The sequence below is a fragment of the Moschus berezovskii genome, chromosome 10 (genome assembly GCF_049115385.1).
Source record: "Moschus berezovskii isolate FMDL1 chromosome 10, NW_MosBer_1.0, whole genome shotgun sequence".
In the NCBI taxonomy this organism is placed as follows: domain Eukaryota; kingdom Metazoa; phylum Chordata; class Mammalia; order Artiodactyla; family Moschidae; genus Moschus; species Moschus berezovskii.
Genome location: NC_142469.1, coordinates 30,832,135 through 30,857,930, shown reverse-complemented (window position 1 = coordinate 30,857,930; position 25,796 = coordinate 30,832,135). Strand labels below are relative to the sequence as shown.

Sequence of the window (25,796 nt, the reverse complement as noted above, 5' to 3'; positions counted from 1 at the left end):
GAGTCAACTCGTCGCATGAGGTGGCCAAAGTATTGCAGTTTCAGCTTTAGCATCAGTCCCTCCAGTGAACATCCAGGATTGATCTCCTTTAGAATGGACTGGTTGGATCTCCTTGCAGTATAAGGGACTCTCAAGAGTCTTCTCCAACACCACAGTTCAAAAGCATCGATTCTTCGGCGATCAGCTTTCTTCACAGTCCAACACTCACATCCATACATGACCACGGGAAAAACCATTGCCTTGACTAGACGGACCTTGGTTGGCAAAGTAATGTCTCTGCTTTGTAATATACTATCAAGGTTGGTCATAACTTTCCTTCCAAGGAGCAAGCATATTTTAATTTCATGGCTGCAATCAGCATCTGCAGTAATTTTGGAGCCCAAAAAAATAAAGTCTGACACTGTTTCCACTGTTTTTCCATCTATTTCCCATGAAGTGATGGGACCAGATGCCATGATCTTTGTTTTCTGAATGTTGAGCTTCAAGCCAACCTTTTCACTCTCCTCTTTCACTTTCATCAAGAGGCTTTTGAGTTCCTCTTCACTTTCTGCCATAAGGGTAGTGTCATCTGCATATCTGAGGTTATTGATATTTCTGCCAGCAATCTTGATTCCAGCTTCTGCTTCTTCCAGCCCAGCGTTCCTCATGATGTACTCTGCATATAAGTTAAATAAGCAAGGTGACAATATACAGCCTTGATGTATACCTTTTCCTATTTGGAACCAGTCTGTTGTTCCATGTCCAGTTCTGACTGTTGCTTCCTGACCTGCATACAGGTTTCTCAAGAGGCAGGTCAGGTGGTCTGGGATTCCCATCTCTTTCAGAATGTTCCACAGTTTATTGTGATCGACACAGTCAAAGGCTTTGGCATAGACAATGAAGCAGAAATAGATGTTTTTCTGGAACTCTCTTGCTTTCTCCATGATCCAGCGGATGTTGGCAATTTGATCTCTGGTGCCTCTGCCTTTTCTAAAACCTGCTTGAACATCTGGGAGTTCACGGTTTACATACTGCTGAAGCCTGGCTTGGAGAATTTTGAGCATGACTTTACTAGCGTGTGAGATGAGTGCAATTGTGCGGTAGTTTGAGCATTCTTTGGCATTGCCTTTCTTTGGGATTGGAATGAAGAGTGACCTCTTCTAGTCCTGTGGCCAGCGCTGAGTTTTCCAAATCTGCTGGCATATTGAGTGCAGCACTTTCACAGCATCATCTTTCAAGACTTGAAATAGCTCAACTGGAATTCCATCACCTCCACTAGCTTTGTTAGTAGTGATGCTTTCTAAGGCCCACTTGACTTCACATTCCAAGATGTCTGGCTCTAGGTCAGTGATCACGTTATCGTGACTATCTTGGTCGTGAAGATCTTTTTTGTACAGTTCTTCTGTGTATTCCTGTCACCTCTTCTTAATATCTTCTGCTTCTGTTAGGTCCATACCATTTCTGTCCTTTATCGAGCCCATCTTTGCATGAAATGTTCCCTTAGAATCTCTAATTTTCTTGAAGAGGTCTCTTGTTTTTCCTATTCTGTTGTTTTCCTCTATTTCTTTGCATTGATCACTGAGGAAGTCTTTCTTATCTCTCCTTGCTATTCTTTGGAACTCTGCATTCAGATGCTTATATCTTTCCTTTTCTCCTTTGCTTTTCGCCTCTCTTCTTTTCACAGCTATTTGTAAGGCCTCCTCAGACAGCCATTTCGCTCTTCTGCATTTCTTTTCCATGGGGATGGTCTTAATCCCTGTCTCTTGTACAATGTCACGAACCTCCGTCCAGAGTTCATCAGGCACTCTATCAATCAGATCTAGTCCCTTAAATCTATTTCTCACTTCCACTGTATAATCATAAGGGATTTGATTGAGGTCATATCTGAATGGTCTATTGGTTTTCCCTACTTTCTTCAATTTCAGTCTGAATTTGGCAATAAGGAGTTCATGATCTGAGCCACAGTCAGCTCCTGGTCTTGTTTTCGCTAACTGTGTACAGCTTCTCCATCTTTGGTTGCAAAGAATATAATCAATCTGATTTCGGTGTTGACCATCTGGTGATGTCCATGTGTAGAGTCTTCTCTTGTGTTGTTGGAAGAGGGTGTTTGCTATGACCAGTGCGTTCTCTTGACAAAACTCTATTAGCCTTTGCCCTGCTTCATTCCATGCTCCAAGGCCAAATTTGCCAGTTACTCCAGGTGTTTCTTGACTTCCTACTTTTGCATTCCAGTCCCCTATAATGAAAAGGACATCTTTTTTGGGTGTTAGTTCTAAAAGGTCTTGTAGGTCTTCATAGAACCGATTAACTTCGGCTTCTTCAGCATTACTGGTTGGGGCATAGGCCTGGATTACTGTAATATTGAATGGTTTGCCTTGGAAACGAACAGAAATCATTATGTCATTTTTAAGATTGCATCCAAGTACTGCATTTCGGACTCTTTTGTTGACCATGATGGCTACTCCATTTCTTCTAAGGGTTTCCTGCCCACAGTAGTAGATATAATGGTCATCCGAGTTAAATTCACCCATTCCAGTCCATTTTAATTCACTGATTCCTAGAATGTCGACGTTCACTTTTGCCATCTCCCGTTTGACCACTTCCAAAATAAAACACTAGTGAAAGTAATCAAAGAGGACACTAATAGATGGAGAAATATACTGTGTTCGTGGATTGGAAGAATAAATATTGTGAAAATGTGTATACTACCCAAAGTAATTTATACATTCAATGCAGTCCCTATCAAGTTACCAACTATATTTTTCACAGAACTAGAACAAATAATCTCACAATTTGTATGGAAATACAAAAAACCTCGAATAGCCAAAGCAATCTTGAAGAAGAAGAATGGAACTGGAGGAATTAACCTGCCAGACTTCAGGCTCTACTACAAAGCCACAGTCATCAAGACAGTATGGTACTGGCATAAAGACAGAAATATAGATCAATGGAACAAAATAGAAAGCCCAGAGATAAATCCACGCACCTATGGACACCTTATCTTTGACAAAGGAGGCAAGAATATAAAATGGACAAAAGACAGTCTCTTTAACAAGTGGTGCTGGGAAAACTGGTCAGCCACTTGGAAAAGAATGAAACTAGAACACTTCCTAACACCATACACCAAAATAAACTCAAAATGGATTAGAGAGCTAAATGTAAGACCAGATTCTATAAAACTCCTAGAGGAGAACGTACGCAAAACACTCTCCGACATAAATCACAGCAGGATCCTCCAAGACCCACCTCCCAGAATATTGGTAATAAAAGCAAAAATAAACAAATGGGACCTAATTAAAATCAAAAGCTTCTGCACAGCAAAGGAAACTATAAGCAAGGTGAAAAGGCAGCCTTCAGAATGGGAGAAAATAATAGCAAATGAAGCAACTGATAAAGGATTAATCTTCAAAATATACAAGCAGCTCCTGCAGCTCAATTCCAGAAAAATAAGTGACCCAATCAAAAAATGGGCCAAAATTTCTCCAAAGAAGATATAAAGATGGCTAACAAACACATGAAAAAATGCTCAACATCCCTCATAATCAGAGAAATGCAAATCAAAACCATAATGAGATACCATTTCACACCAGTCAGAATGGCTACTATCCAAAAGTCTACATGCAAAAAATGCTGGAGAGGGTGTGGAGAGAAGGGAACCCTCTGGTGGGAATGCAAACTAGTTCAGCCACTATGGAGAACAGTGTGGAGACTCAAAAAACTAGAAATAGAACTGCCATATGATCTAGGAATCACACTCCTGGGCATACACACCGAGGAAACCAGAATTGAAAGAGACACATGTACTCCAATGTTCATTGCAGCACTGTTTATAATAGCCAGGACATGGAAGCAACCTAGATATCCATCTGCAGATGAATGGATAAGAAAGCTTTGGTACATATACACAATGGAGTATTTTTCAGCTATCAAAAAGAATGCATTTGAATCAGTTTTAATCAGGTGGATGAAATTGGAGCCTATTATACAGAGTGAAGTCAGCCAGAAAGAAAGACATCAATACGGTATACTAACGCATATATATGGAATTTAGAAAGATGGTAACCTAACCCTGTACACGAGACTGCAAAAGAGACATAGGTATATAGAACAGTCTTTGGGACTCTGTGGGAGAGGGTGAAGGTGGGTTGATTGGGGAGAACGGCATTGTAGCATGTATATTATCATATGTGACCAATCCAGGTTCGACGCATGATACAGGATGCTTGGGGCTGGTGCACGGGGATGACCTGGAGGGAGGATATGGGGAAGAGGGAGGTGGGAGGGGGGTTCAAGAAAGGGAACACATGTACACCCTGGGTGGATTTGTGTCAATGTATGGCAAAACCAACCAATATATTAATGTAAGGTAATTAGACTCCAATAAAATAAATTTAAAAAAATAAATAAAAACTGTAGACTGGTAGACCATTAACATAAAGAGAAAAAATTGTATCTCTCATATTTTGGGGACATGCTTTTTATCCCTATTACTCTAGGAAATGTTCAAACCAGGTTAAGGCCATGTGAAATAATAGAATATGTGTGTATATTTTGGGCTCTGCCTCCAGTTCCTGGCACAAAGCTCCCAAAATGCATATAATTTCTTAAGTGATAAGAGCACTAGGAGCATCTTTTGTTCTCATGTTTGCACTTTGACTCTGGTTTTTGACACAGAGTTCCTAAACCCCTTGGGATTTCCAGGGTGACAACCGTATCCTTGGTTTTAATGAGGTGACTCTTGGTGGACTCCTGGAGGAGAGCCGGTCACCAGAAAGATCAAGTCATGATTAGAAGGTGTCAGTCCTATGTCCCCATTCTCTATGGAGAGAAAAGGACCTGCAAATGGTCTATCATACCTATGATGAAACTCCATAAAAATCTCAAAAATATGGCATTTGGAGAGCTTTGGGGTTGCTGAACTCATGGAAGTGCCAGGCAGGTGGCATCCCAGGAGAGAGCATGGAAAGCATGTGTCCCCATGGGAACATGGGGATGGGTTCCCATCCCCACATACCTGTTTGATCGGGATGTTCATCTGTATCTTTTATCATATAATTTTTATAATAAATCGGTATAACCTAGCAAGGAATCTGTTTTCTTAAGTTCTGTGAGCCACTCTAGCAAATTAATTGAACTTGGGGAGGAGGTTGTGGGAACCTCTGATGTATAGCCCCTTGGACTTCCCTGGTAGCCCAGATAGTACCTGCAATGTGGAAGACCCAAATTCAATTCCTGGGTCGGGAAGATCCCCTGGAGAAGGGCATGGCAACTCAGTCCAGTATTCTTGCCTGGAGAATTCCATGAACAGAGGAGCCTGGCGGGCTATAGTCCATGGGGTCGCAAAGAGTTGGACATGACTGAGTGACTAACACTTTGGTCAGGAGCATGGGTGATAATCTGGACTTGTGATTGGCATCTGAAGTGGGGTGAGTGGGGAGCAGTCTTGTGGGACTGAGCCCTTAACCTGTGGGATCTGATGTGATCTCCAGGTAATGTCAGAATTAAATTGTAGGAGACTCAGCTGGTGTTGTGGAACTGTTTGATGTGAGAAACCCCTCCACACAAACACAGCTGGTGTCAGAAGTGTGTGCTGGTAAGTGTGAGCTGGTGTGCTGGTAAGTGTGAGCGTACAGGAGAAACACTGGAGAAGCAAGTTTTTCTTTCTTAGACCAGCAGAAATGCTTTCAGCTTTGCTATTATCTTCTTGTCTGATATTAGGCAAGGTACAGAATAACTTTGAGTATTCTACAGCCCTGCTTGTATGGGGTTACTTTTTAAAATTACACAAAATAATTAACTATTGTGGTACTTTTCTAATGATTTAAAATATTTTGCTTGCCAGGTGGTCTTGTGCCAAAGGGAAGAAGGTGCCCACATCATAATGTGATTTTTCTTCCTTTTGTGTGTTGGGGGGTGGGGACTGATGGAGAAACCATAGAGGCTTCCTATCTTTGACTCCAGATTGCACCATCAAGAAATTTTTGACCTTGTGTTATACATTTTCTTCCCTACTATATTACCCTTTGGAACTTAAAGATATTACATTCCTAGTATCTGAGTGGGAAATAGTTTTTCTCTTTGCTGATACTTCTCTCCCAAGCATAGAGGGGCTTCCATGAAATGAGATCATATTAGTACTTATCATAGGTAATGAGGATTCAGTGAGTGCAGAACAGCATCTGACACTTTGTATGCCTGTTTGCTGTTCTAGGAAGCAGGTCTGGTGGGGAGATCCAAGAATTCTGTTTTGGCTTCACTGACTTAGAGAAGGAACCATGATTGCCCGGGAAGGGGGGAAGGTTGGGAGGCAGAGATAGCTAGGGAGTTTGGGATAGATAGGTCCACTGCTATATTTTAAATGGATAACCAACAAGGATCTGCTGTATAGCACATGGAATTCTGCTCAATGTTATGTGGCAGCCTGGATGGGAGGGGAGTTTGGGGGAGAATGGATACTTGTATACTGCCAAATCCCTTTCACTCTTCAACTGAAACTATCACACCATTGTTAATCGGCTATACCCCAATACAAGGGCTTCCCTGGTGGCTCAGTCAGTAAAGAATCTGCCGGAAATGCAGGAAACCGCCTGCAATGTGGGAGACCTAGGTTCAGTCTCTGGGTCAGGAAGATCCCCTGGAGAAGGGAATGGCAACCCACTCCAGAATTCTTGCCTGGGAAATCCAATGGATGGAGGTGCCTGCTGGGCTATAGTCCATAGGGTTGCAAAGAGTTGGACACGCCTTAGCAACCAAGGAAAAATAAAATGTGGAAAAAAATTCTGTTTGAACTGTGTTTAGTCTGAGATGCCCAACAGACCAACAAGTTGCCCCAAGGGGGTGACTCAGAAGAAAAGTCAGGGCTAGAGATGGACATGAGAGTTATCTACATACTGATGCAGTGAAACCTACAGGACTAGAATAGATTTCCTCAGAGATTAGTTAATAAATACAGATGATTATGGTCTCACTAACCTTTAGGAATGATGCAAACTTTCCTTTGTAAAGAAGAATAAATCTCTTTTTTAAGAGGGAGGCCTGTGTCTATCAGCAACATAATTACAGGAGATCGTTCTCTCCCACCCTTTTTTCTTGACTGCTGAGGGAAGGGAAAAGTCCTGTGTTGGGAAAGGGGGTAGGGTGTGATCATAGAATCTATTTTTCCTCTGGATATTTTTAATGGTGAAATAAATTATTGTTTATTAAATAATTTACATCCATTAAAATGCTACTTTAAAAAAATTATATGGAAAAATGCTAGCTAACATAATATTCAGTGAAAACCCATCTAACTTATAAAATATATATATGTAGAAAAAAGACTGAAAGGAAAGCAATATATTAACTGGGATTAACTGTGGGTGATGGATATGTGTGTAAGATTCATTATTTTTTTCCATTCACCAATCTTTCATTTTTTTTCTCCCCTGAATATTTAAATTCCTGCTATTAATGTACATCATGCCGATTTTAGAACAATATCTATGCCTCATGTGGTGAAAATTTTGATTGTGAGGGAGTGATGAACTTGGGTAGGGTTAGCTTGGATAGAATTAGATTTCAAAGCACTAAAAAGAATTTTAGCTGTCAAGGCACTACAGGTATTCCAGAGGCAATACTTTGCATACTGATTAAACAGTCATGACCTATTTAGTTTGATTTATAATGAAATGAAAACCTCTGATATGTTAATGGAAGATTTTGCATATTTTAGTTTGTGGTAGGATTCATACTGGAATGAAACCAGATGAATAGGAATAACTACACAGCAGATTAAAATTATCTCCTTTTTAGAAAGATAACCATACAGTATTAGGTCAAGAGATCATCTGTGACCCAGGGCTTGTTGTTGCTGTTGTTTTGTCATAGTTTTTTGGGTGCCTTGATTTCAGAGACTCTTAAGAACACACACAGAAAGTCCCCCTACCCTCTTCTTTTTTCTTCTCTGAAGCTTTGTAATGTTTTTAGGCTTTAAGGAGGCACAAGGTAGGTGGGTGGCCTTGCGGTGAAGAGGTGTGGAGACCATTGCAGGAGAAATTGAATCTATTCTGGAGATAGAAGGAAAAGTAATCTGAAAACGTGATGTCATGGTGGGCTATTCAAACTGATGTGCTTCATTTTAGTGAGTGTTTGGCCTTTGCTAACCCGTGAAATTGCCCCCGAAATAAACCCCTCTGAGTTGTATCATAGACCAAATGGTAGTCTACAAAGAGGAGAAGGTCATGGAATGGAATTTCAACTATTCCATCTTTTTGGAAGCTTAATAAATTCACCCTATATACAGAGGAGTAAAACTCTAACATTCAGCGTTTTAAAAAATGCACAGTGCTTGAAAATTGAAGCTTGGTATATGATTTATTTACTTTTTGATTTTGTGCCTCTAAGACTTCCAGCCCATCGTGGTCAGTAAAGATTATTATATCTTACTTATGAGGAATTGTTGTGGCACCATTAGGCTCAGAAGTGCCAGTGAAGATTAAAGATCTAATTTTAAAAGACCATGTAGCCCATCTCTCTCATGGTTGTTTATTCTCCTCACTGGCCTCATCATACAAGGTAGAGCATAGGTTCTACTTTTCTAGATTCAAGTGGTAAATCTGTGGTTTGGTGTTGTGTTTAGGGAACTTTTGGAAGAGAAGAAGTCTAAATAGTTTTTGTGTCTTTGGTGAAGTGCTGCATATGCAATTGTTAAAATATCTCTCTCTTTTAAATCCCATAATAGAAAATAGATTTGGGTTATAAAATGTCTTCTTGTAAAAAGACTGTTGAATTAAAATTTTTTTCTTCTACCTGCATGTAGAAAATGCTTTAGGTCAGGACACTTTAGAGGATGACATGCTTTCTCCTTTTGCTTTTCAAATCACTAGGACATGAAGAGAGGAAGACCCTCTGTCATTATGCTGGCCAAACAGCTCACCTGTTCTAACGGTTAAAGGTTACCCATTCCTTAAAATGTAAAAATACAAACACAGATACAATGGAATATTATTCAAGCATGAGAAAAGGAAATCCTGTTGTTTGCAATAATATGGATGGACCTTGAGGGCACTATGCTACGTGAAGTCAGAGAAGGATAGAATCTGCATGGTCACTTATATGTGGAATCTAAAAAAAAAGTCAGACTCTTGGAAACAGAGAATGCAAGAGTGGTTTCTGGAGGTGGTGGGTATGGGTGAAATAGGGAGAGGTTGCTAAGAGTACAAACTCTCAGTTATAAGTTGAATAAGGTTTGAGAAGCTAATGTATAATATAATGACCATAGTTGAAAACACTATTGTATAAATGAAATTTGCTAAGAGAGTGGAACTTAATGTTCTCATCAATATATACATGTGCATGCATGCTTAGTTGCTTAATCTTGTCCTACTCTTTGTGACCCCATGGACTGTAGCGCGCCAGGCTTCTCTGTCTATGGAACTTTCTAGGCAAGAATACTAGTGTGCGTTGCCATTTCCTTCTCCAGAGCATCTTCCCGACCCCAGGATGGAACCTGTATCTCTTGTGTCTCCTGCATTGCAGGCAGATTCTTTACCTTCTGAACAACCAAGGAAGTCCATATTCCCCCCAAACGGGTGTTTGCTGGAGTTGCTTTAGAGCACGCAAGGACAAATTTCCCTCACTCATTTTAAGGTCACCATGGCTCTTCTCTAGAAGGTTAGCATTTAAGTTGTTTTTCATTATTTGAAATTATTGAACATATTTTTATGCGGTAGAGTGAAAAACAGTTTTAAATGTTAGTAGTATAAACTGTGTGGGCTTCCCAGGCGGCGTAGTGGTAAAGAATCCAATCCACTTGCCAGTGCAGGAGACACAAGAAACGTGGGTTCGATCCCTGGGTCAGGAAGATCCCCTGGAGAAGGAAATGGCAACCCATTCCACTATTCTTGCTTGGAGAAACCTATGGACAGAGGAACCTGGCAGGCTGCAGTCCTTGGGGTCACCAAAGAGTTGGATGCAACTGAGCACAGCACAAACTATGTACAGAATTTCATGGCACAGTAAAGGGAGTAAAATGCAACTATGCTGACTTCTTTGGGGGTTATCAGTGGCCTGACAGAAGGGCCCTTTTTCAAGATGCAGGCTTCTAGCATCTGGATGGGGATGTATATTACTTATTCAGTTTTCAGATCAAGCCCAATTAGGATGCACCATAAGGTACAGGGTCTGTGCAGCGCGTAACTCCAGAGGGGCCCTTCACTTCACTGTAATGTGTAATGTGTGTCTTTCCCTATTCCCTAGGAAGTGTCTGTTTAGTAATGAATGTTTGGTTTGATTTTATCATCTAGATAATACATGATTTTTACACTTCCTAAAAACACAGGCATTGTGTAAATAAATAACATATGGTACTGATAATATTATAGACTTGTTTCTTCCTGCTAACAAAAAAGAATAATAGAATACCGTATTCAGTTCAGTTCAGTCGCTCAGTTGTGTCCGACTCTTTGCGACCCCATGAATCACAGCACGCCAGGCCTCCCTGTCCATCACCAACTCCCGGAGTTCACTCAAACTCATGTCCATCGAGTCAGTGATGCCATCCAGCCATCTCATTCTCTGTCGTCCCCGTCTCCTCCTGTCCCCAATCCCTCCCAGCATCAGAGTCTTTTCCAATGAGTCAACTCGTCGCATGAGGTGGCCAAAGTATTGGAGTTTCAGCTTCAGCATCAGTCCTTCCAATGAACACCCAGGATTGATCTCCCTTAGAATGGACTGGTTGGATCTCCTTGCAGTCCAAGGGACTCTCAAGAGTCTTCTCCAGCACCACAGTTCAAAAGCATCAATTCTTCGGAGATCAGCTTTCTTCACAGTCCAACTCTCACATCCATACATGACCACTGGAAAAACCATAGACTTGACTAGACGGACCTTGGTTGGCAAAGTAATGTAGTAATTTTAATATACTATCTAGGTTGGCCATAACTTTCCTTCCAAGGAGTAAGCATCTTTTAATTTCATGGCTGCGATCAGCATCCGCAGTGATTTTGGAGCCCCCCCAAAAAAAGTCTGACAGTGTTTCCACTGTTTCCCCATCTATTTCCCATGAAGTGATGGGACCAGATGCCATGATCTTTGTTTTCTGAATGTTGAGCTTCAAGCCAACCTTTTCACTCTCCTCTTTCACTTTTACTAAAGTGATTTCAGTCCCAAGGAAAACCAACCTTCAATCACCGATTCCTTCATCTAGTATTTATTCAGTTTCCCCTTTTTCCTGCTGCCAGATCCTAGGGACACAAAAATGAATGGCTTCCTTATCCTCGGGGAGTCAGCCTTGTGGGGACATAGGTTTAGGAACAGATCATTGTAGTACTGTATTCCTAAAACTGTCTTGAAAAAAGTCACTGTATTAGCTTAAGATTATGCACCCTTCTTATTCCAACCTCTCTCCATATTACAAAATAAGTACTCGTTCTATTTTGCCTTTTTATGGTTTCTTTTACCCAAATAAATAGTAAAAGCTTACATTTCTTCTTGAAATATGCATTCTCTAATCTGTGTTAGCTTTGATGGCTAGAGCTTTCATTGTCTTTTCAAAGAGTTAATACATCTCTTTAAGAATAATTTTCTACTATCGGAGCAGTTCCATTATTTGTGATTAAAGATCTGCACATTCAGATCTAGGCTTACAAATGGGTATTTTTACTGAATTCAGATTGTATGGTCTGACTTTCCTGCTGATGAGCAGCCACCAATCCATCCTCCCCAACGAACAGAAGCAATTGCTTCTGTGGATCATCTTCCTGTTTTGGAAAGGGAATTTTCAAAAGTTCCCTGGTGGCTCAGATGGTAAAGAATCTGCCTGCAATGTGGGAGACCTGGGTTCAATCCCTGGGTTGGGAAGATCCCCTGCATGGCAACCCACTCCAGTATTCTTGCTGGAGAATCCCCATGGACAGAGGAGACTGGTGGGCTACAGCCCATGGGGTCCTAAAGAGTTGGCCACAACTGAGCGACTAAGCACACAGGAGAGAGAAGGACGATGAATGTGTTATGGGCGGTCTTGATAATGAGCTGTTCTTATTTTTCTGTTTTATTTCTAGCTACAAGAAAACACATGAAACCCTGAGTCATGCAGGGCAGAAGGCAACTGCAGCTTTCAGCAACGTTGGGACGGCCATCAGCAAGAAGTTTGGAGACATGAGGTACTGTGGGAAAGAACCATGCAGAAGAGGCTAGGCCTTTGGCTTTCAGAGACAAGGAGGGGCATTATCCACTGACTAGTCTTCCTAAGGCATTCTTTTCTTTAATTGGATTAAAATTTTATGTGGCTGATCATATTGGTGACTGAGATACATTTTTATATCGGGACATTTTCTACCTACAGGTCAGCTTAGTGGACCTGATCCCAGAGATGCCCTTTCTACTATTTAGTAAAAATAGAAGACAGAGGGCACCTTTAATCACCAGTAATAAGGAGAGATTCCAAAAGAATGCAGCCCACACTGAATTTGAATCACTGTAACTTAAACTAAGTTAAAATATGCTTTCAGTGAATATGCTCTGATAAACTATTCTTGGAAACATTTTTGTACACATGCAGCTAGTATATATATTTTTTTCTATGCTAAATATAAAGATGTTTATTCTTTCATTCTAAAAAGGTACCATGGATATATGCACCTGGTAATATTCTTTATTTTGGCAATATATTGTGAATATGTTAATAAATGTTTATTACATCTTCATTTTTGGTAGATGTATTATCTTCCAGTGCACAGCTGTACCAAAATTTTTAAACCAGTTCCTTTGCACATTTTGGTTATTTTCAGTATTTGTTATATAAAATTAGGGTGCATATCAAGATTTTGAACTGAGAACAATGTAGTATTGACCATTTTTATTTTTTATATTATATTTTAGAAAGTTATCTTACATACAGTTGCTGCTCTCATATTTTTTTACTTATTTAAATACCTATCATAGTTTATTTTGAATTTGGCTGATATGCTTAGGAGATTTTTCTTTATAAATCAATGTCATTTTTGTCTCTAAAAATCGAGTTCAATTTTTAAAAACTTCTCAAGTACATTTTGTATTTCTTCCATTTAAAAACTACGTGCATATTATTTTACTGGATTCTTAAATTATTGCTTTTTGTATTACCCTGCAGCTTTGATGCCTAGAGGCAAATATTTATATCTTTGTGTTTAAGTTATTTTTTGACTTCAAAAATTACTGGATTGTGCCCAACATTCATGCATCATCTTAAGAACTTGGCATTCATGAAGCTAGAATTAAGTAAGTACATATGCATGAATCTGAGTACATTGCTTTATCTTCATTTTTGCTAATAAAGCAATAACGGAAAGCAATTAAAATTCTTCAGAGGCAGCATGTGATGAACCGGTAAGCATTTTGGATAATTAATTAACCCTAGCTTTATTAGAATAAAGTTCGCAGTCATTTCAATGGCAGGAAAGCATTTATCTAAACTAATTAAATAATTCCTTAAAACAGGAAAGACCTTATAACCAGTTATATCCAAGAAAATATGTTTTGTCATGTTTATAAAATTTGTTTTCCACATACTTAGTTGAAACAATGATCACAGAGGCATAACACCGCCAACAGGAACAGTGTTTCTCCAACTGTAGGAGACTTTACAGACACCTCTGAAGCTTGTTAAATGCATATTCCTAGATTCCACCTCTGTCTCTTGAGATTGCACCTCAGTGGGTCTTGGATGGCATCTAGGAATCTGTTTGAAATAAGCTCCCAGGTGATCTGACTTCAACTGGTTAGGTGTTGAGGAAGCCAAGTGTAACTTATCTTGCCTATGCCTGGGTATTCTCAGTTATAAACATAGATAAGAGTAACAGCGTCATCGGGTTGTTATGCAAGTAGCAGAAGACAGCGTGCCATGTATTAAACATTCAATAAATGCTAGTTTTTACCTTTACTAAGAAACTATCTCAGTTATAAGGTGGCCCTCCAAGACAGATATTAGGCAGAGTCCCTGAACAGGAGTGTGCTGTATCCATGAGCTGTAAAGAATGAAGACTGTGTTTCACATATATAGCATGTTGACACTCTCATGTTCCTGCAGGAACTGGGCATAATATCAAGGTGTGTTGACTGCCTTTCCTCCTGTTTCAATGTGGCTTTGTTTTAGCATAATGATAATCTGTTTCCCAGGAGTTCCAAACTTTTGGTTAATTACTTCTCTGTGTAGAGGACACAACACTTCCATTATAAACTGTCTAAAAATATTGGGAAATGTAGTCTTTATTACTAGAGATTCAAATATGATTCTGTAATATTTTGAAGACCTATATTTTCTGATCTATATTTTTCTCAAGCTAAATATCTTAACATCTATATATAAATGAGGATAAGTCCCTGTGAAAACAAGTTTTACAAAGGATTATTACTTTTGATTATACTAGAACAAGTAATATACGTAAAAATCATATTTGAAAATTACTTAAATTTAATACAATAATGATTCTTAAATGAGAACAATTAGTGGGTTTTCAATTTGGGGTTCAAATTAATTTGCCAATGTATAAAATGATAGTGGGGAAATTTAAAAATTTTATCACAGACATTTTACTTTGAACCCCTTTGCAGTTTGAAAGTATTAATATCATATTATTTTATGTTTTGTTGGTTACATCATAATATCCTTTTGTGAATTCTGGGAACACATTTCTGAATTTGTTCAAAAAAATTGCCAGAAAAATGTAGATACCTCAGGAGAAAAACAGGACCTCTTGATTTTTCTTTAAAATCATTACAAGTTAATACTCACAGGTTTCCAAAACTTAGAATTTGGACCTTTTAATAACTGAGTTAAAAACACTATTTTAAGATTTAATTCAGATGTTTTATAAAAATAAATAATATTTCCTGAACTAAGGTCCTCCTTTTATCCTGATGACCCCTAAGTGAAGGCCCCTCAGCCCAGTCAAGGAATTCTGCCTCCTTCTCTGTCTGCTGGATAACATGGCTAATATTAGCTCCCTAACCAGATGGTTTTCTCTGAGGTTAACAGGAAGTCACATTTATGAAAGGACTCTGTGAAGAAATGCAAGCTATTGGAATCATTTTTATAATAACAATGTTGCCCTCTTCTTGGCACTTCTGGGTGAATTTGCTCAAACAGCGTGTAATCGAGTGGAGAGGTTACACTTTGGACAAGCCTTTGGACAAGGCTTGTAACTTTAACAGAGAATCCAGCTATAGCCATGAGAAAAACGGTGAGAAGCACAGCATGTAAGAGTTGGTAAAGCAATTGTGAAGACATTAAAAAGTCAGTGCACTCAAAAAGAGTAAGGAATGGGGTCCCTTATCTTTCCCCTGGGGCTCTTGAAAGGGGACAGTGGGCAGTGAGGTCCTTTCTCTGCATCCTGATGTGCTAACCTTGCTCCTCCTTTTCTCTCCTGTGCTGCTATGGCTGCAGGTCCCATTCCATCGGGTAAGCGCTACCCCGGGGGCCCAACTGGCTGCCTCCCTCGAAGCTCCCTGCCTCCCCAGAGCACCATGGTGGGCATGCCTTGGCTCCAAAGCTCTTTTCCTGAGAGTGTTCACGACCAGGGAGTTACAGAGTATAGGGCACCTAATGTGTTTGCATCTATTTCACCACTTGTTTATCTCATTTCTGAATCATTTATTAATGCATCACTTTCGCTTGCTGAGTCATCCTCAGGGATCCCTTTCTGCATCATGCCCGTCTACATGGCAGAGGTCCTCAGAGAAAAGGAAAGTGGAAATTGTGCACTGCAGATGTATATGAAACCGGCAAAAAGTAAAGTTGAGAAACAGAACTATTCCTCTAGATTGTCATGTTTTTCTGAACTTCTTATAACTGTTATTTAGGCAGATGATTCACCTTCAACTTTCTGTACCCTCTGAAGTTGAAGTGGAAAGCCCAAATGTTCACACATGTGCAACTGTCAGTCCCAGGTCTCTGAATTAAGCCTCCTTTGGGGTAGAATATTATTCAGTTCAGTTCAGTTCAGTCGCTCAGTCGTGTCCGATTCTCCGCGACCCCATGAATCACAGCACGCCAGGCCTCCCTGTCCATCACCAACTCCCGGAGTTCACTCAAACTCATGTCCATCGCGTCGGTAATGCCATCCAGCCATCTCATCTCTGTCGTCCCCTTCTCCTCCCGCCCCCAACCTTTCCCAGCATCAGAGTCTTTTCCAGTGAGTCAACTCGTCGCATGAGGTGGCCAAAGTATTGCAGCTTCATTCTTTCCTAAGAAACCTTCCTGTATTTAAGAGATGAATACTTGATAATGTTGATGAATTTCTTTTAGTAATTCTCTTTTTTAAATGTAATTTATGAAGAAATATTTTGCCTACGATTTCTAAATGGAGTGTCTGTAAATATCCACTGCATTTCTTTGTCCTTTTCTTTCTGAGTTCTAGTAAAGTTACTAACCCTAACCTCAGTGGATATTGTTGGGGAAGGTGAGGGTGGGTTTGATCCCTTACCTGTTAAGCTTTTTGGGAGAGGAGCAGGCAGGAACTGCGCTGGAAAGTGGATGAGGGAATGCTCACCTAGCAAAATGAACCCCGTTTTGCTTCTGCCCTCCACACACCCTGATTTCTCAGCGGAACTCACATAGAAATAACAGTCAGTCAGTCAGAGGGACAATGAATCAATTGCTGTAGGATTAATAAGGTAAGACAGCTGATGCTCTTAGAAGTCTCAGAAAAGGGTGATCCTTGTGCCAGTTGTCCTAGGATGGAGGCGGAACCCCTTGCCCCCACGCTGGACTGTGTGAAACGTGTTTACTTGGTGTGTTTCCTTGATTGACTCATGGTAACTACTCATGTGTAGTCCTCTGATGAGCTTCAAATGGGATGATGAGGTGTTAGCTGCCTTGCTCTACCTGCTGAGCACTGCCCCTTGCCCCTGACTGTATTCCTGAAACAGGAGGAGGGAGCTGGACCAGGAGTCATGTCCCCCGAGTCATGTACATGGGCTGCTGGGCTGACTTAGGGGGAACTAGACACTCTCTTCAGATTTCCTGGCTTACAGGGAAAGTATAGGGTTGGTCAAAAATTTGTTTGGGATTTTCCATACAATCTTGCAGAAAACCCAAATGAACATTTTGGCCAACCCAATAAAATAATATGCAGCCACGGACCATCTGCTCTTCTTTTATTCGTTTGGAAATGATTGTGGCCCATTCTTCCCAACAATAACAAATATCATCTTGGTGGGGAGGGCAGGGAATACTTCAGGTGTTGACATTGCTGTTTTAAAACTGTGAATGAGGAGTTTCTCATATATTTATATTGTACTATCTTCTTTTTTCTTTTTTGTTTCCCCTTTAATCTGCTTTTGCCCTGAAGCTACTCCATTCGCCATTCCATAAGTATGCCTGCGATGAGGTAATGTGTGTAAATTAGTTTACATAATCTCAATGCAGAATGTGTATGAAGTGTTACATTTATTGTGGATTTTTTCCTTTTTTATATGAGGGGAAGTGCCATGACCTATTATATTCTCTTTTCTTATGGCCCTCAGGAAAAAAAGGCTGACAATGCTACAGAAGAATTGTAGTTGTGAAGGGCTCCTATTGACTGGACACACTAGTTTAAATCCAGCAGTTCCTGATTTGTATGACCTGAGACCACTTACCAAATCTACTTCAATCTCCATTCTCTTGCCCGTATACTAGGAGAAATGAGACTCTATTTACTTCAAATGGCTGTTGTGAGATGTATGGTCTGCATAAAGCACTCAGTACAGGGCCTGGAACATTCCAAGCACACCTGTAAAGGGGGAAGTCATTTTATTGCCACAGCATTAAATGAAAAAATAGGAGACAAAGAGGGCTACAGTTCTAGAAAGGATAACATTAGGATTTGTTAAAGGATATATTAAGGTGAAGGGTCTGTTGAACAATAAAAATGCCATTCAGCTTACTGGTCAGCTGAAAACTCTGGAGTAAGGTGTTCCTCTGGCTTCCAGTTTGTGTGACGGAGTGATACAATCAGATAAAATCAAAATGTTAGACTGGGAGTCAGAGGATGCAGGTTGTAGCCCAGTTCTGCTAGGGCTAAACTTGGCAGCTTTGGGAAGATCATTTCGGTGATAGCAGTTTCATCAGGCTTAAAAATAAAGGGCTAGAACCAGACTTCGGGCCCCTCCCACGATGCTTCCAGGAACCCTGGAGGGGTTCAGTGGGAGGACATCTAGCCCCTGGAGCCCTCCCTCACTTCATTCAGAACTATATCTCTTCTTTCCTGCTTTGTATTACATATTGTGATGTGATTACATTCTAGAGGGAGCTCAGTTACTCTAAATAGTTCGAGCACTTTGAAGCCAAATTCTTTCTAGGGTTATTTGCAGTTTCTCCCTGTTCTCCAGCATGCACTCTAGTGTAATCAGACTAGAGGAATGTCTGTTTCATTATACCTGCTGATGTCTCTTCTACACTGGGGCTATGTTGTGACTTTGCAAGTTGGACCAGAGCATTTGATTTCCCTAATGTGGGGAAAAATAGAGAGCATAAATAGCTTCATTTATCTTTGAATGACTTGCTTCCCTAGCATACGAACATTGACCAGTGCACCCTGCAGCCCTGAGCTTCCTTACTTGTTAAGTTTTGTCCGAGTGTCCAAAGAAGGCTTGAAAAAAATTAGTGTGGCTTTTCTCTGGGAGCCAGAAATAATCAAATGACTTATGGGTCAAATGTGTTCCTTATGAGCTTGCCTGAAATTAACTTAAAAAAAAAGGGGGGGGGCAGTTTACTCAATTAACATACACTATGAACCATTAGGATGAACGAAGTGTCTGCCCACTGTGGTCCTATACAATTGATGGATAACAGGTAGTCATGTGACCAGCTTGGCCAAATAAAATGTGCATTGGAAGTAAGGTGCTAGTAAGTATATACTTTTGAATCATTCTCATGCAATTTCACTAGTATTTCATCATGAGACAGGTACTATAGAGGATTGCTCATAGGAATTTGACTCATATTTGAGTCATATACAAGATGTGATGCTGTGCTTGGTCCCTCCGGGCTCAACATTGTCAATTCATGCAACCTGGATGCAAATGCATTTCTGACCATCCACAGTATCAGCCTTGACAGACAAACTCTAACAAAGACAAATTCATTCAAAAACATATTCTGTATGTTAGTTTTCTCTTGATAGTATTAGAGCCATGCTACAGCCCACACCACGCAATGAAGCCCAGGTTTTATAACTATTCTCCCTTATAAAGTTTCTTTAGGTCATTTCTCTTATTTTATTTCTTCTGCACTCAAGAGAGACTAGAAAGTGGCTTATCAAATATAGTAACATTCAGTTGAATTATTTGACCTGAAAATGATGACAGTCACTGTTGCTGAAAGTTGACATGAATACTAGATTTAAGATTCATTTTTAATTCAGTTCCAGTTGCCTTAGTTGGACTTAGTTGATATCATTGGACTTGGGTGATATCACTTTGAAGGGTAATGATGTCATTAACTCATAGTTTTATGTAGATAAATACATATAGGAAACCAAAAAGCACCAAACGAAAAATCTAAATCTTAGAAGTATAACATGGTATGTAGATTATTTAACACAATGACTGAGTTACAAATAAAATGTCAATAGACTGCAAGGTTCTGTCCAGTAAGAACAAATAAGTATCTTCCTTGAAAGGAAATATAACACATGTGAATAGCACCATTTTGATCAAGCATTAGACAAGTAATAAATATATTTCAACCTAAAATAAAGAAGGCATTGACTTTCAGAAACACTGCTTCCTGGACACTGACAAAATACTTAGTTTTAAAACTTAAAAACTTTTAAAGTTTGAAAACATATGAACTTTTTTCCCCTGTAGCTATTTCTGTCTTGTCTCACATTCACTAAAAATAAATGACTTTTAAAATTCCATGTGGGAAAACTTGAACATGACATTCTTCAGATAGACTTTACAGTGGTTATAAAATAACTGGGTTTGGAAAAGGCATATTGTGATAGAAATAATTAATTAGTAAATGAAAAATTAAGCTATCACTTCTTTGACTCACTGGAAATGATTTATGTTTCAACATGGAATTATGCCAGTTGTATCCTTGCCAAATGCTATATTATTTATTCTATAGCTGAACATCTGACAATTTTATTTAGAAAAATCCCATGGTAGGTTATGCTTTTTGGATCTAACCTAGCAGAAGTGAAATGTCTTTTAGAACATGGTTGGTGTAGGTGGCCAACCAGCAACTAGCTCTGGTGCGGAGTTGATGTTTGCAAACAAGAGTAGAAACCAGATAGCACAGTCGCTAAGACAGCTAGGTCTTTGGAGCTGACCTCTCTTTTTTTGTTATTTTAGGAATTCTCCTACTTTCAAATCATTTGAGGAGAGGGTTGAGACAACTGTCACAAGCCTTAAGGTACAGATGAAGTAAATTTTGCGTCATGGGGTTCATGAATCAGGAAAGTTTAGTCTCTTGGTTCCAAAGGCGGGGCCAGCAGCGTTTGGTTCCAAGGCTGCCACCAAGAAGGCAGCCTTCCACCGAGTCACTTTTCTTCACATATAAATCTACAAATAAAACCAGTATTGAATATTGTTACTTTATATGTACAAAGTTGTTCATATAAACCATTCAGGAGTGAATTGTGCATTCAAGTGAATTGGGGTTTGTGTTGATCTCTTTGCTGGTTAGAACTCTTAATGCTATTACTCAAGAAGCAGATATGTGATAGATGAGTGTGGATAGGACAAACCATATGTGAACTCTGAATTTAGAGTGTAAGGGGAATTTCAGTAACTGCTCAGAGCTCCTCTGATTTGGTGTATCAGTAGAAATAAACTGTGGATTAGTAGAAATAAACTTGGCTCCATGGGTTATCCTGCCATCCACCACCCCTCAACTATTTAGATTTGTCTACTCCATTCACATATTGAGCACAGCACAGCATGAAGGCAAAATGAAGCTGAGTCACAAAATGTATTATTTTGTAATGGTGCATTTGTTCCCTGGATATACACTGAAAAGATACCTGTTGTATAGTAGGTGCTAAAAAAAATGATTGAATTTCATGTTTGAGCATAGATAAATTAATGTACTGAAGATAAAAGAGTAAAAATAGAAGCAGTCTAATCTTAAATGTATAGAATATTTAAAACAGGAAAAATCATTGCTACTACTAAGATATTTTTAAAGGTATTACCTAAACATAATTACATCTTGATATTATCACCATTTTATATACAATCCATTTCTGTATTTCCCTATTACTGGGAAAATTAAGAACATGTGTGACCTTTAACTAGCTCAAAAGCAGATATAGGCATGTGCTGATTACCCAGCTGCTTCTGAATCATGCAGCCCTCACATGGGCTGCCAGGTGAGAGTCTATGAGATTGTAAGTAATTTCTTCCTGGAGGTCCTACATGCTCTTACTGATTTTGAGCTGGAGGGTCTTTCCCTTTTGAGGAGGGTTTTTACATGATCTTCTCTTTTCCAGGCCTGTGATTAGGTGTTTAAGGCCCAAGAATGAAATTATTACTCAGCGTTTACCGTGCTTTCATTGACTTCACTCACGAGAAGTTTCTGGTTGTGCAGTTCTACTGCCCTGCTTGTCAACGTTATCATTTATTGAGTGTTTAGGAACCAGGAGGAGCCATTATATTGCCCCTATTTGTAGAGAAAACTTTTGTTAGGGAGGGACATGCAGTGTCACAGACATTTCTCTTGCTAAAATACCTAGTTTCAAAAGAGAAGATTCAAAAAACCCTAGGGGTTAATTTCTCAACATTTGGTTCTCAGCCTTAGACAGCCCAAGAAGAATGGATTCTGTTAGCTAAATTCTGACATAGGAAAAGTTGTACATTTTTAGGCTTCCTTTAGAAGAAGGAGATATGAAGAAGCAAAAGAAGAATAAAGAACAACCTATTTGCTTTTGCTTTTAGGAAAATCTGGTAAGCTTATAGGACACATATGATTCAAGTGTTTGATCCACACTGTCAGCCTCTCACTTTTCTCACCTTATCTGGATGGAAGGTATAGAGCGTGCCTCCTCCCTCAGACATGCACAAAACCAACTTAGCCAACTGGATTCTAGCCTGTGTCAAGACCACCTGAAAACAGGTCCTATATCTGCATGACTGCCCATAGATTTTACAAGACTCACATCAATGCTTAGTTTCCCTTTTTCCTGCCCACAGAGACAGTGGAGAATAGCTGAAAATCATTCTTTGTGTCAAACCGCCAATTACAAATTCCTCATTCCTTTTGTTCTCCAGACTAAACAGTAGATGTTTAACCCTTCTTACATTGTTTATTTTCTGTGTAGTTTACTGTTGTGTTCTTAATCTTCTCCAAAGCTTCTATAACTTTCTTCAATTATGAATCCTGAGGCTGTTTCCTGAATGACTCATGAATCAGTAAGGATGAGTGAAATAAGCTGCAGGTCAATATGCTGTATTTGTACTGAAACGTACTGCTTCAAGCCTGATTTTTCAAACACCACTTAAAGGGGATCATGTTCATATCTGAGTTCTATTAGAAATGTTCTGCTGTGGAGTGAGGTCCATTCCTGCCATCTTCTCACACAATCTGTCACACCATCTGGCATTTGTACCCAATGGATCATTCGGTGGATCATTCTTATTTTATACCCAATTGTGTAGATAGTTTGATTTTCCAGAAAAACTTGCCAATTCATCAAAATCATGTAAAGGTAGTCCTTTCCACCTACATCCTTGTAATACACATCAGTGTATTACTTGAAATCTTGGCTGGTGTCACCTCTATACTTAATAAGCACAATTTCTATTTCATCTAAAACAAGCAAACAGAAAGCAGACCTAGAATCAGCTCCTATGAAACCATATTTGGAATGTTCTACCATGTTCCAGTGAATCATGAGCTATGACATCCTTTCCAACTGTTCTATTGTTCCATGTCAAACAGAAAATATTTTCAGTGCACCTACTTTTTGATAAGCACATTGTATAGCCTAAGTTGAAACCTCAAAAAAGGTAAGACATATTACATTTATTGGTTTTTTGTGTCCTTTCAACTAGATATTTTATTATGAGAGATCAGGAAACCCAGTTCAGTAATTCAAAGAAAATTTTTTTTTTTTTGCTAAGAGCAGTTATAATTTTGGGGACATAGTGACAAATTCTTGGATGAAAAAACATTTTGAAGGGAAGAGTTAGGAGAAGCTTATTGTTCACATCTCTGCTTAAGCACATGTATTCGTGCTAAGTCACTTCAGTTGTGTCCAACTCTTTGTGGCCCTACGGATGTGTAGCCCACCAACTTCTTCTGTCTGTAGGATTCTCCAGACAAGAATACTGGAGTAGGTTGCTATTCCATTCTCCAGGGGATGAACCCAGGGATTGAACCTAAGTCTCTCAAATCTCCTGCATTGGCAGGGGAGTTCTTTACCACTAGTGCCATCTGGGAAGCCCACATCCTTGGTTTAAGGCAGTACTTTAGTATTGTAGTGTGTAGTCGTTAAACTCACATGGTTAGGAAACCCCTTTAGTCCACTCCTTTCTTTGCTAAATTGCTTTACTTCAAAGTGGTTTCCTCCTTCTTTAATTTTCTCTTTTGATTTCAGAAATTGAAAACTAGAAGAGAAGAATAAAACAAAACCCAGAAGAATACATCTGTAGTTGGTATTCACCTAACTCAGTACTCTGTGTGGCTGAATGCAACTAAAGAGGAAGATGAAAACTATTAATAGAGTCAATTACATTGAATTAGACTTGTCTCTCTCAGAAAATAAGCATAGTGAAAAATTAGGTAGCTGAAGCCAATTCCCTGCTTCTTCCCAGTGTTAAGATAACAGAGTAGAAGAGGAATCAATGCTCTGTGCCTGAGGTCTGCAGACTAAGATGGATGGACTGAATCCAGCTGGTCCCCTATTTTTGAGTGATCTGTATGCTAAGAAATGATTTTTACTTTTTTCTTAATGGTAATTTTCTTCAAAGGAAGAATAATACTTTGTAATTTGAAAATTAAATTACATGAAATTCACATTTCAGTGTCCATACATACAGCTTTTATGGAACTCAGCTATGCTTATATATTATCTTGGCCACTTTCTACCATGACTGATTTGAGTATTTGTGACAGAGACTATGTGGTCCTCAAGTCTAAAATATTTATAATCTGTCACTTTCCAGAATGAGTTTTCCAATCCCAAGCAGAGTGGAAAAACTCAACTTAGTAACTGAATTTACAGAGGCAGAGAGATTTTAGTGACAGTGGGAGAAAAGTATATGTGTGATTTGCAAGAACTGAACTGCTTTCAAAACCTGGTTAAAGTTTTTAAAGGGCAGACCAGGCAATCAGCAAGTACATTCCCCAGTGTAGTCTATGTTCTTGTGAGTGATCATAAGTGACAGTGAGGTGTAGATAGAATTTTGGCAATAGCCACATTATCTATTCTGTACCTTTCTTTTCCTCAAAGTATTTTTCCATATTGTTACTGGTTAAAGGAGGGCCAATGTGACCATTAGTAAGACTTGCATTAAGCCTTTGGGGCCATTAAATATTCTTTTGAAAGACCTTTTGCTAAGAAATTTTTCAAAGTACTTAACCATATTCCTTAATTATAAATTGATTTCTTCCTAACTATATTCTTATTAGCCAACAACAAGTATACAAAAAGAGAGCATCTGAAAGCATCATAACTTTGCATTTTAAGGTATATCCTCCTGTTAAGACCAGTGCCTGGAAAGATGTGAGGTGACCAATGCTTAAGCCATGATTCATCTCCAACTCTCAAAGTAGAGACCAGAGATCATGTTCCCTTCATCCACTCTGCTTTCCAAGAGACATTTACCAGAACTTCAGATTGTCTTGTTAAGTCTCAAAATGAAAAGCTGGCTTTGCTTAAAGGAGTTCCTACATTTGTAAAATTGGGGGGATTTATCTAACATTCAATTCTGTTTTTATTAAATTGGTTCTCTGGGTGACTGAAGAGACGGTGCAAATCCACAGATCTGGACATGCCCCTGAAGGGACTCAAGAATTTTAGATGTAGAAGAGACAAAGAGAATATTGCTAAAGTTAGAGAGACAAAGAGAGTGTTGTACAAATTAAAGTTTCGAGTCCAATCCCCAAACTCAAATATGATTGACACCCTAGCCCTCTGTGAAAGGAAACTTAACTTCACTACATCCTTTGCATGCCCGCTCAAGAAAACAAGTATTTCTGAACTTCAGAGTAATCCATCTTATTTTCTAAACTTACGAAAATGACAAACTAACTGCACGTGTGTCTCTCTGTCCGTTTCAGACGAAAGTAGGTGGGGTGAACCATGGCGGCGGCAGCTTCGAGGAGGTGCTGAGCTCCACGGCCCATGCCAGCGCGCAGAGCGTGGCCGGCGGCCCCCGGCTGGCCGAGGGGGAGGAGCTGCAGTGCTAGGGCCCCGCCCTGCCCGCGCGCCTCCGGAAGGAAGACCACAGTGCTGCAGGGAAAACACAGGCCTTGACCTTGTTCTTCAAATGGCTTCGCCTCAGAGTCTAATTAAATGATTTACATTTGAATTCGTGTCTTTGCTGGACCACCCAACCATTTTAGAGTTCCTAGATTGTCATCTTTTAAAATGTTGACTTCAGCAGGTACACAATTGGTCATGACCCTTGTTTTTGTGTAATTCAACATGTTTTCCAAACCTGTAGCTATTAATTATTTGCTTTGATTTTTGCTTGGACTCCTATAGGAAGTGCATGTCTTTGAAGGCTAAGTGCCCCCTGCTGGATGGCTCTCTTTCTTACTGGCTCCAGCAGGGAATGAGATGACACTGCAAATATCCTCAAACCGCTTGTGAGCTCCCTCACCTTATGCTTATTTGAGCAATTAAAATAATTGATTTTAATGATAA

At 39.5% G+C, this 25,796-nt stretch overlaps 1 protein-coding gene across 4 annotated transcripts in view; it reads left to right on the top strand.

The window, feature by feature from the left end:
• TPD52L1 (TPD52 like 1) overlaps window positions 1-25,796 on the top strand; it is a 115,833-nt gene extending 90,037 nt beyond the window's left edge. For 3 of the 4 annotated variants that reach the window (XM_055433910.2, XM_055433911.2, XM_055433913.2), the window contains 4 exons: window positions 12,018-12,119; window positions 17,286-17,324; window positions 20,278-20,338; window positions 25,208-25,796. In XM_055433910.2, coding sequence (XP_055289885.1) covers window positions 12,018-12,119; window positions 17,286-17,324; window positions 20,278-20,338; window positions 25,208-25,336 — 331 coding nt within the window. In that variant the 3' untranslated portion in view covers window positions 25,337-25,796. The remainder of the gene's footprint in view (window positions 1-12,017; window positions 12,120-17,285; window positions 17,325-20,277; window positions 20,339-25,207) is intronic. The other variant, XM_055433912.2, reaches the window with a different exon arrangement.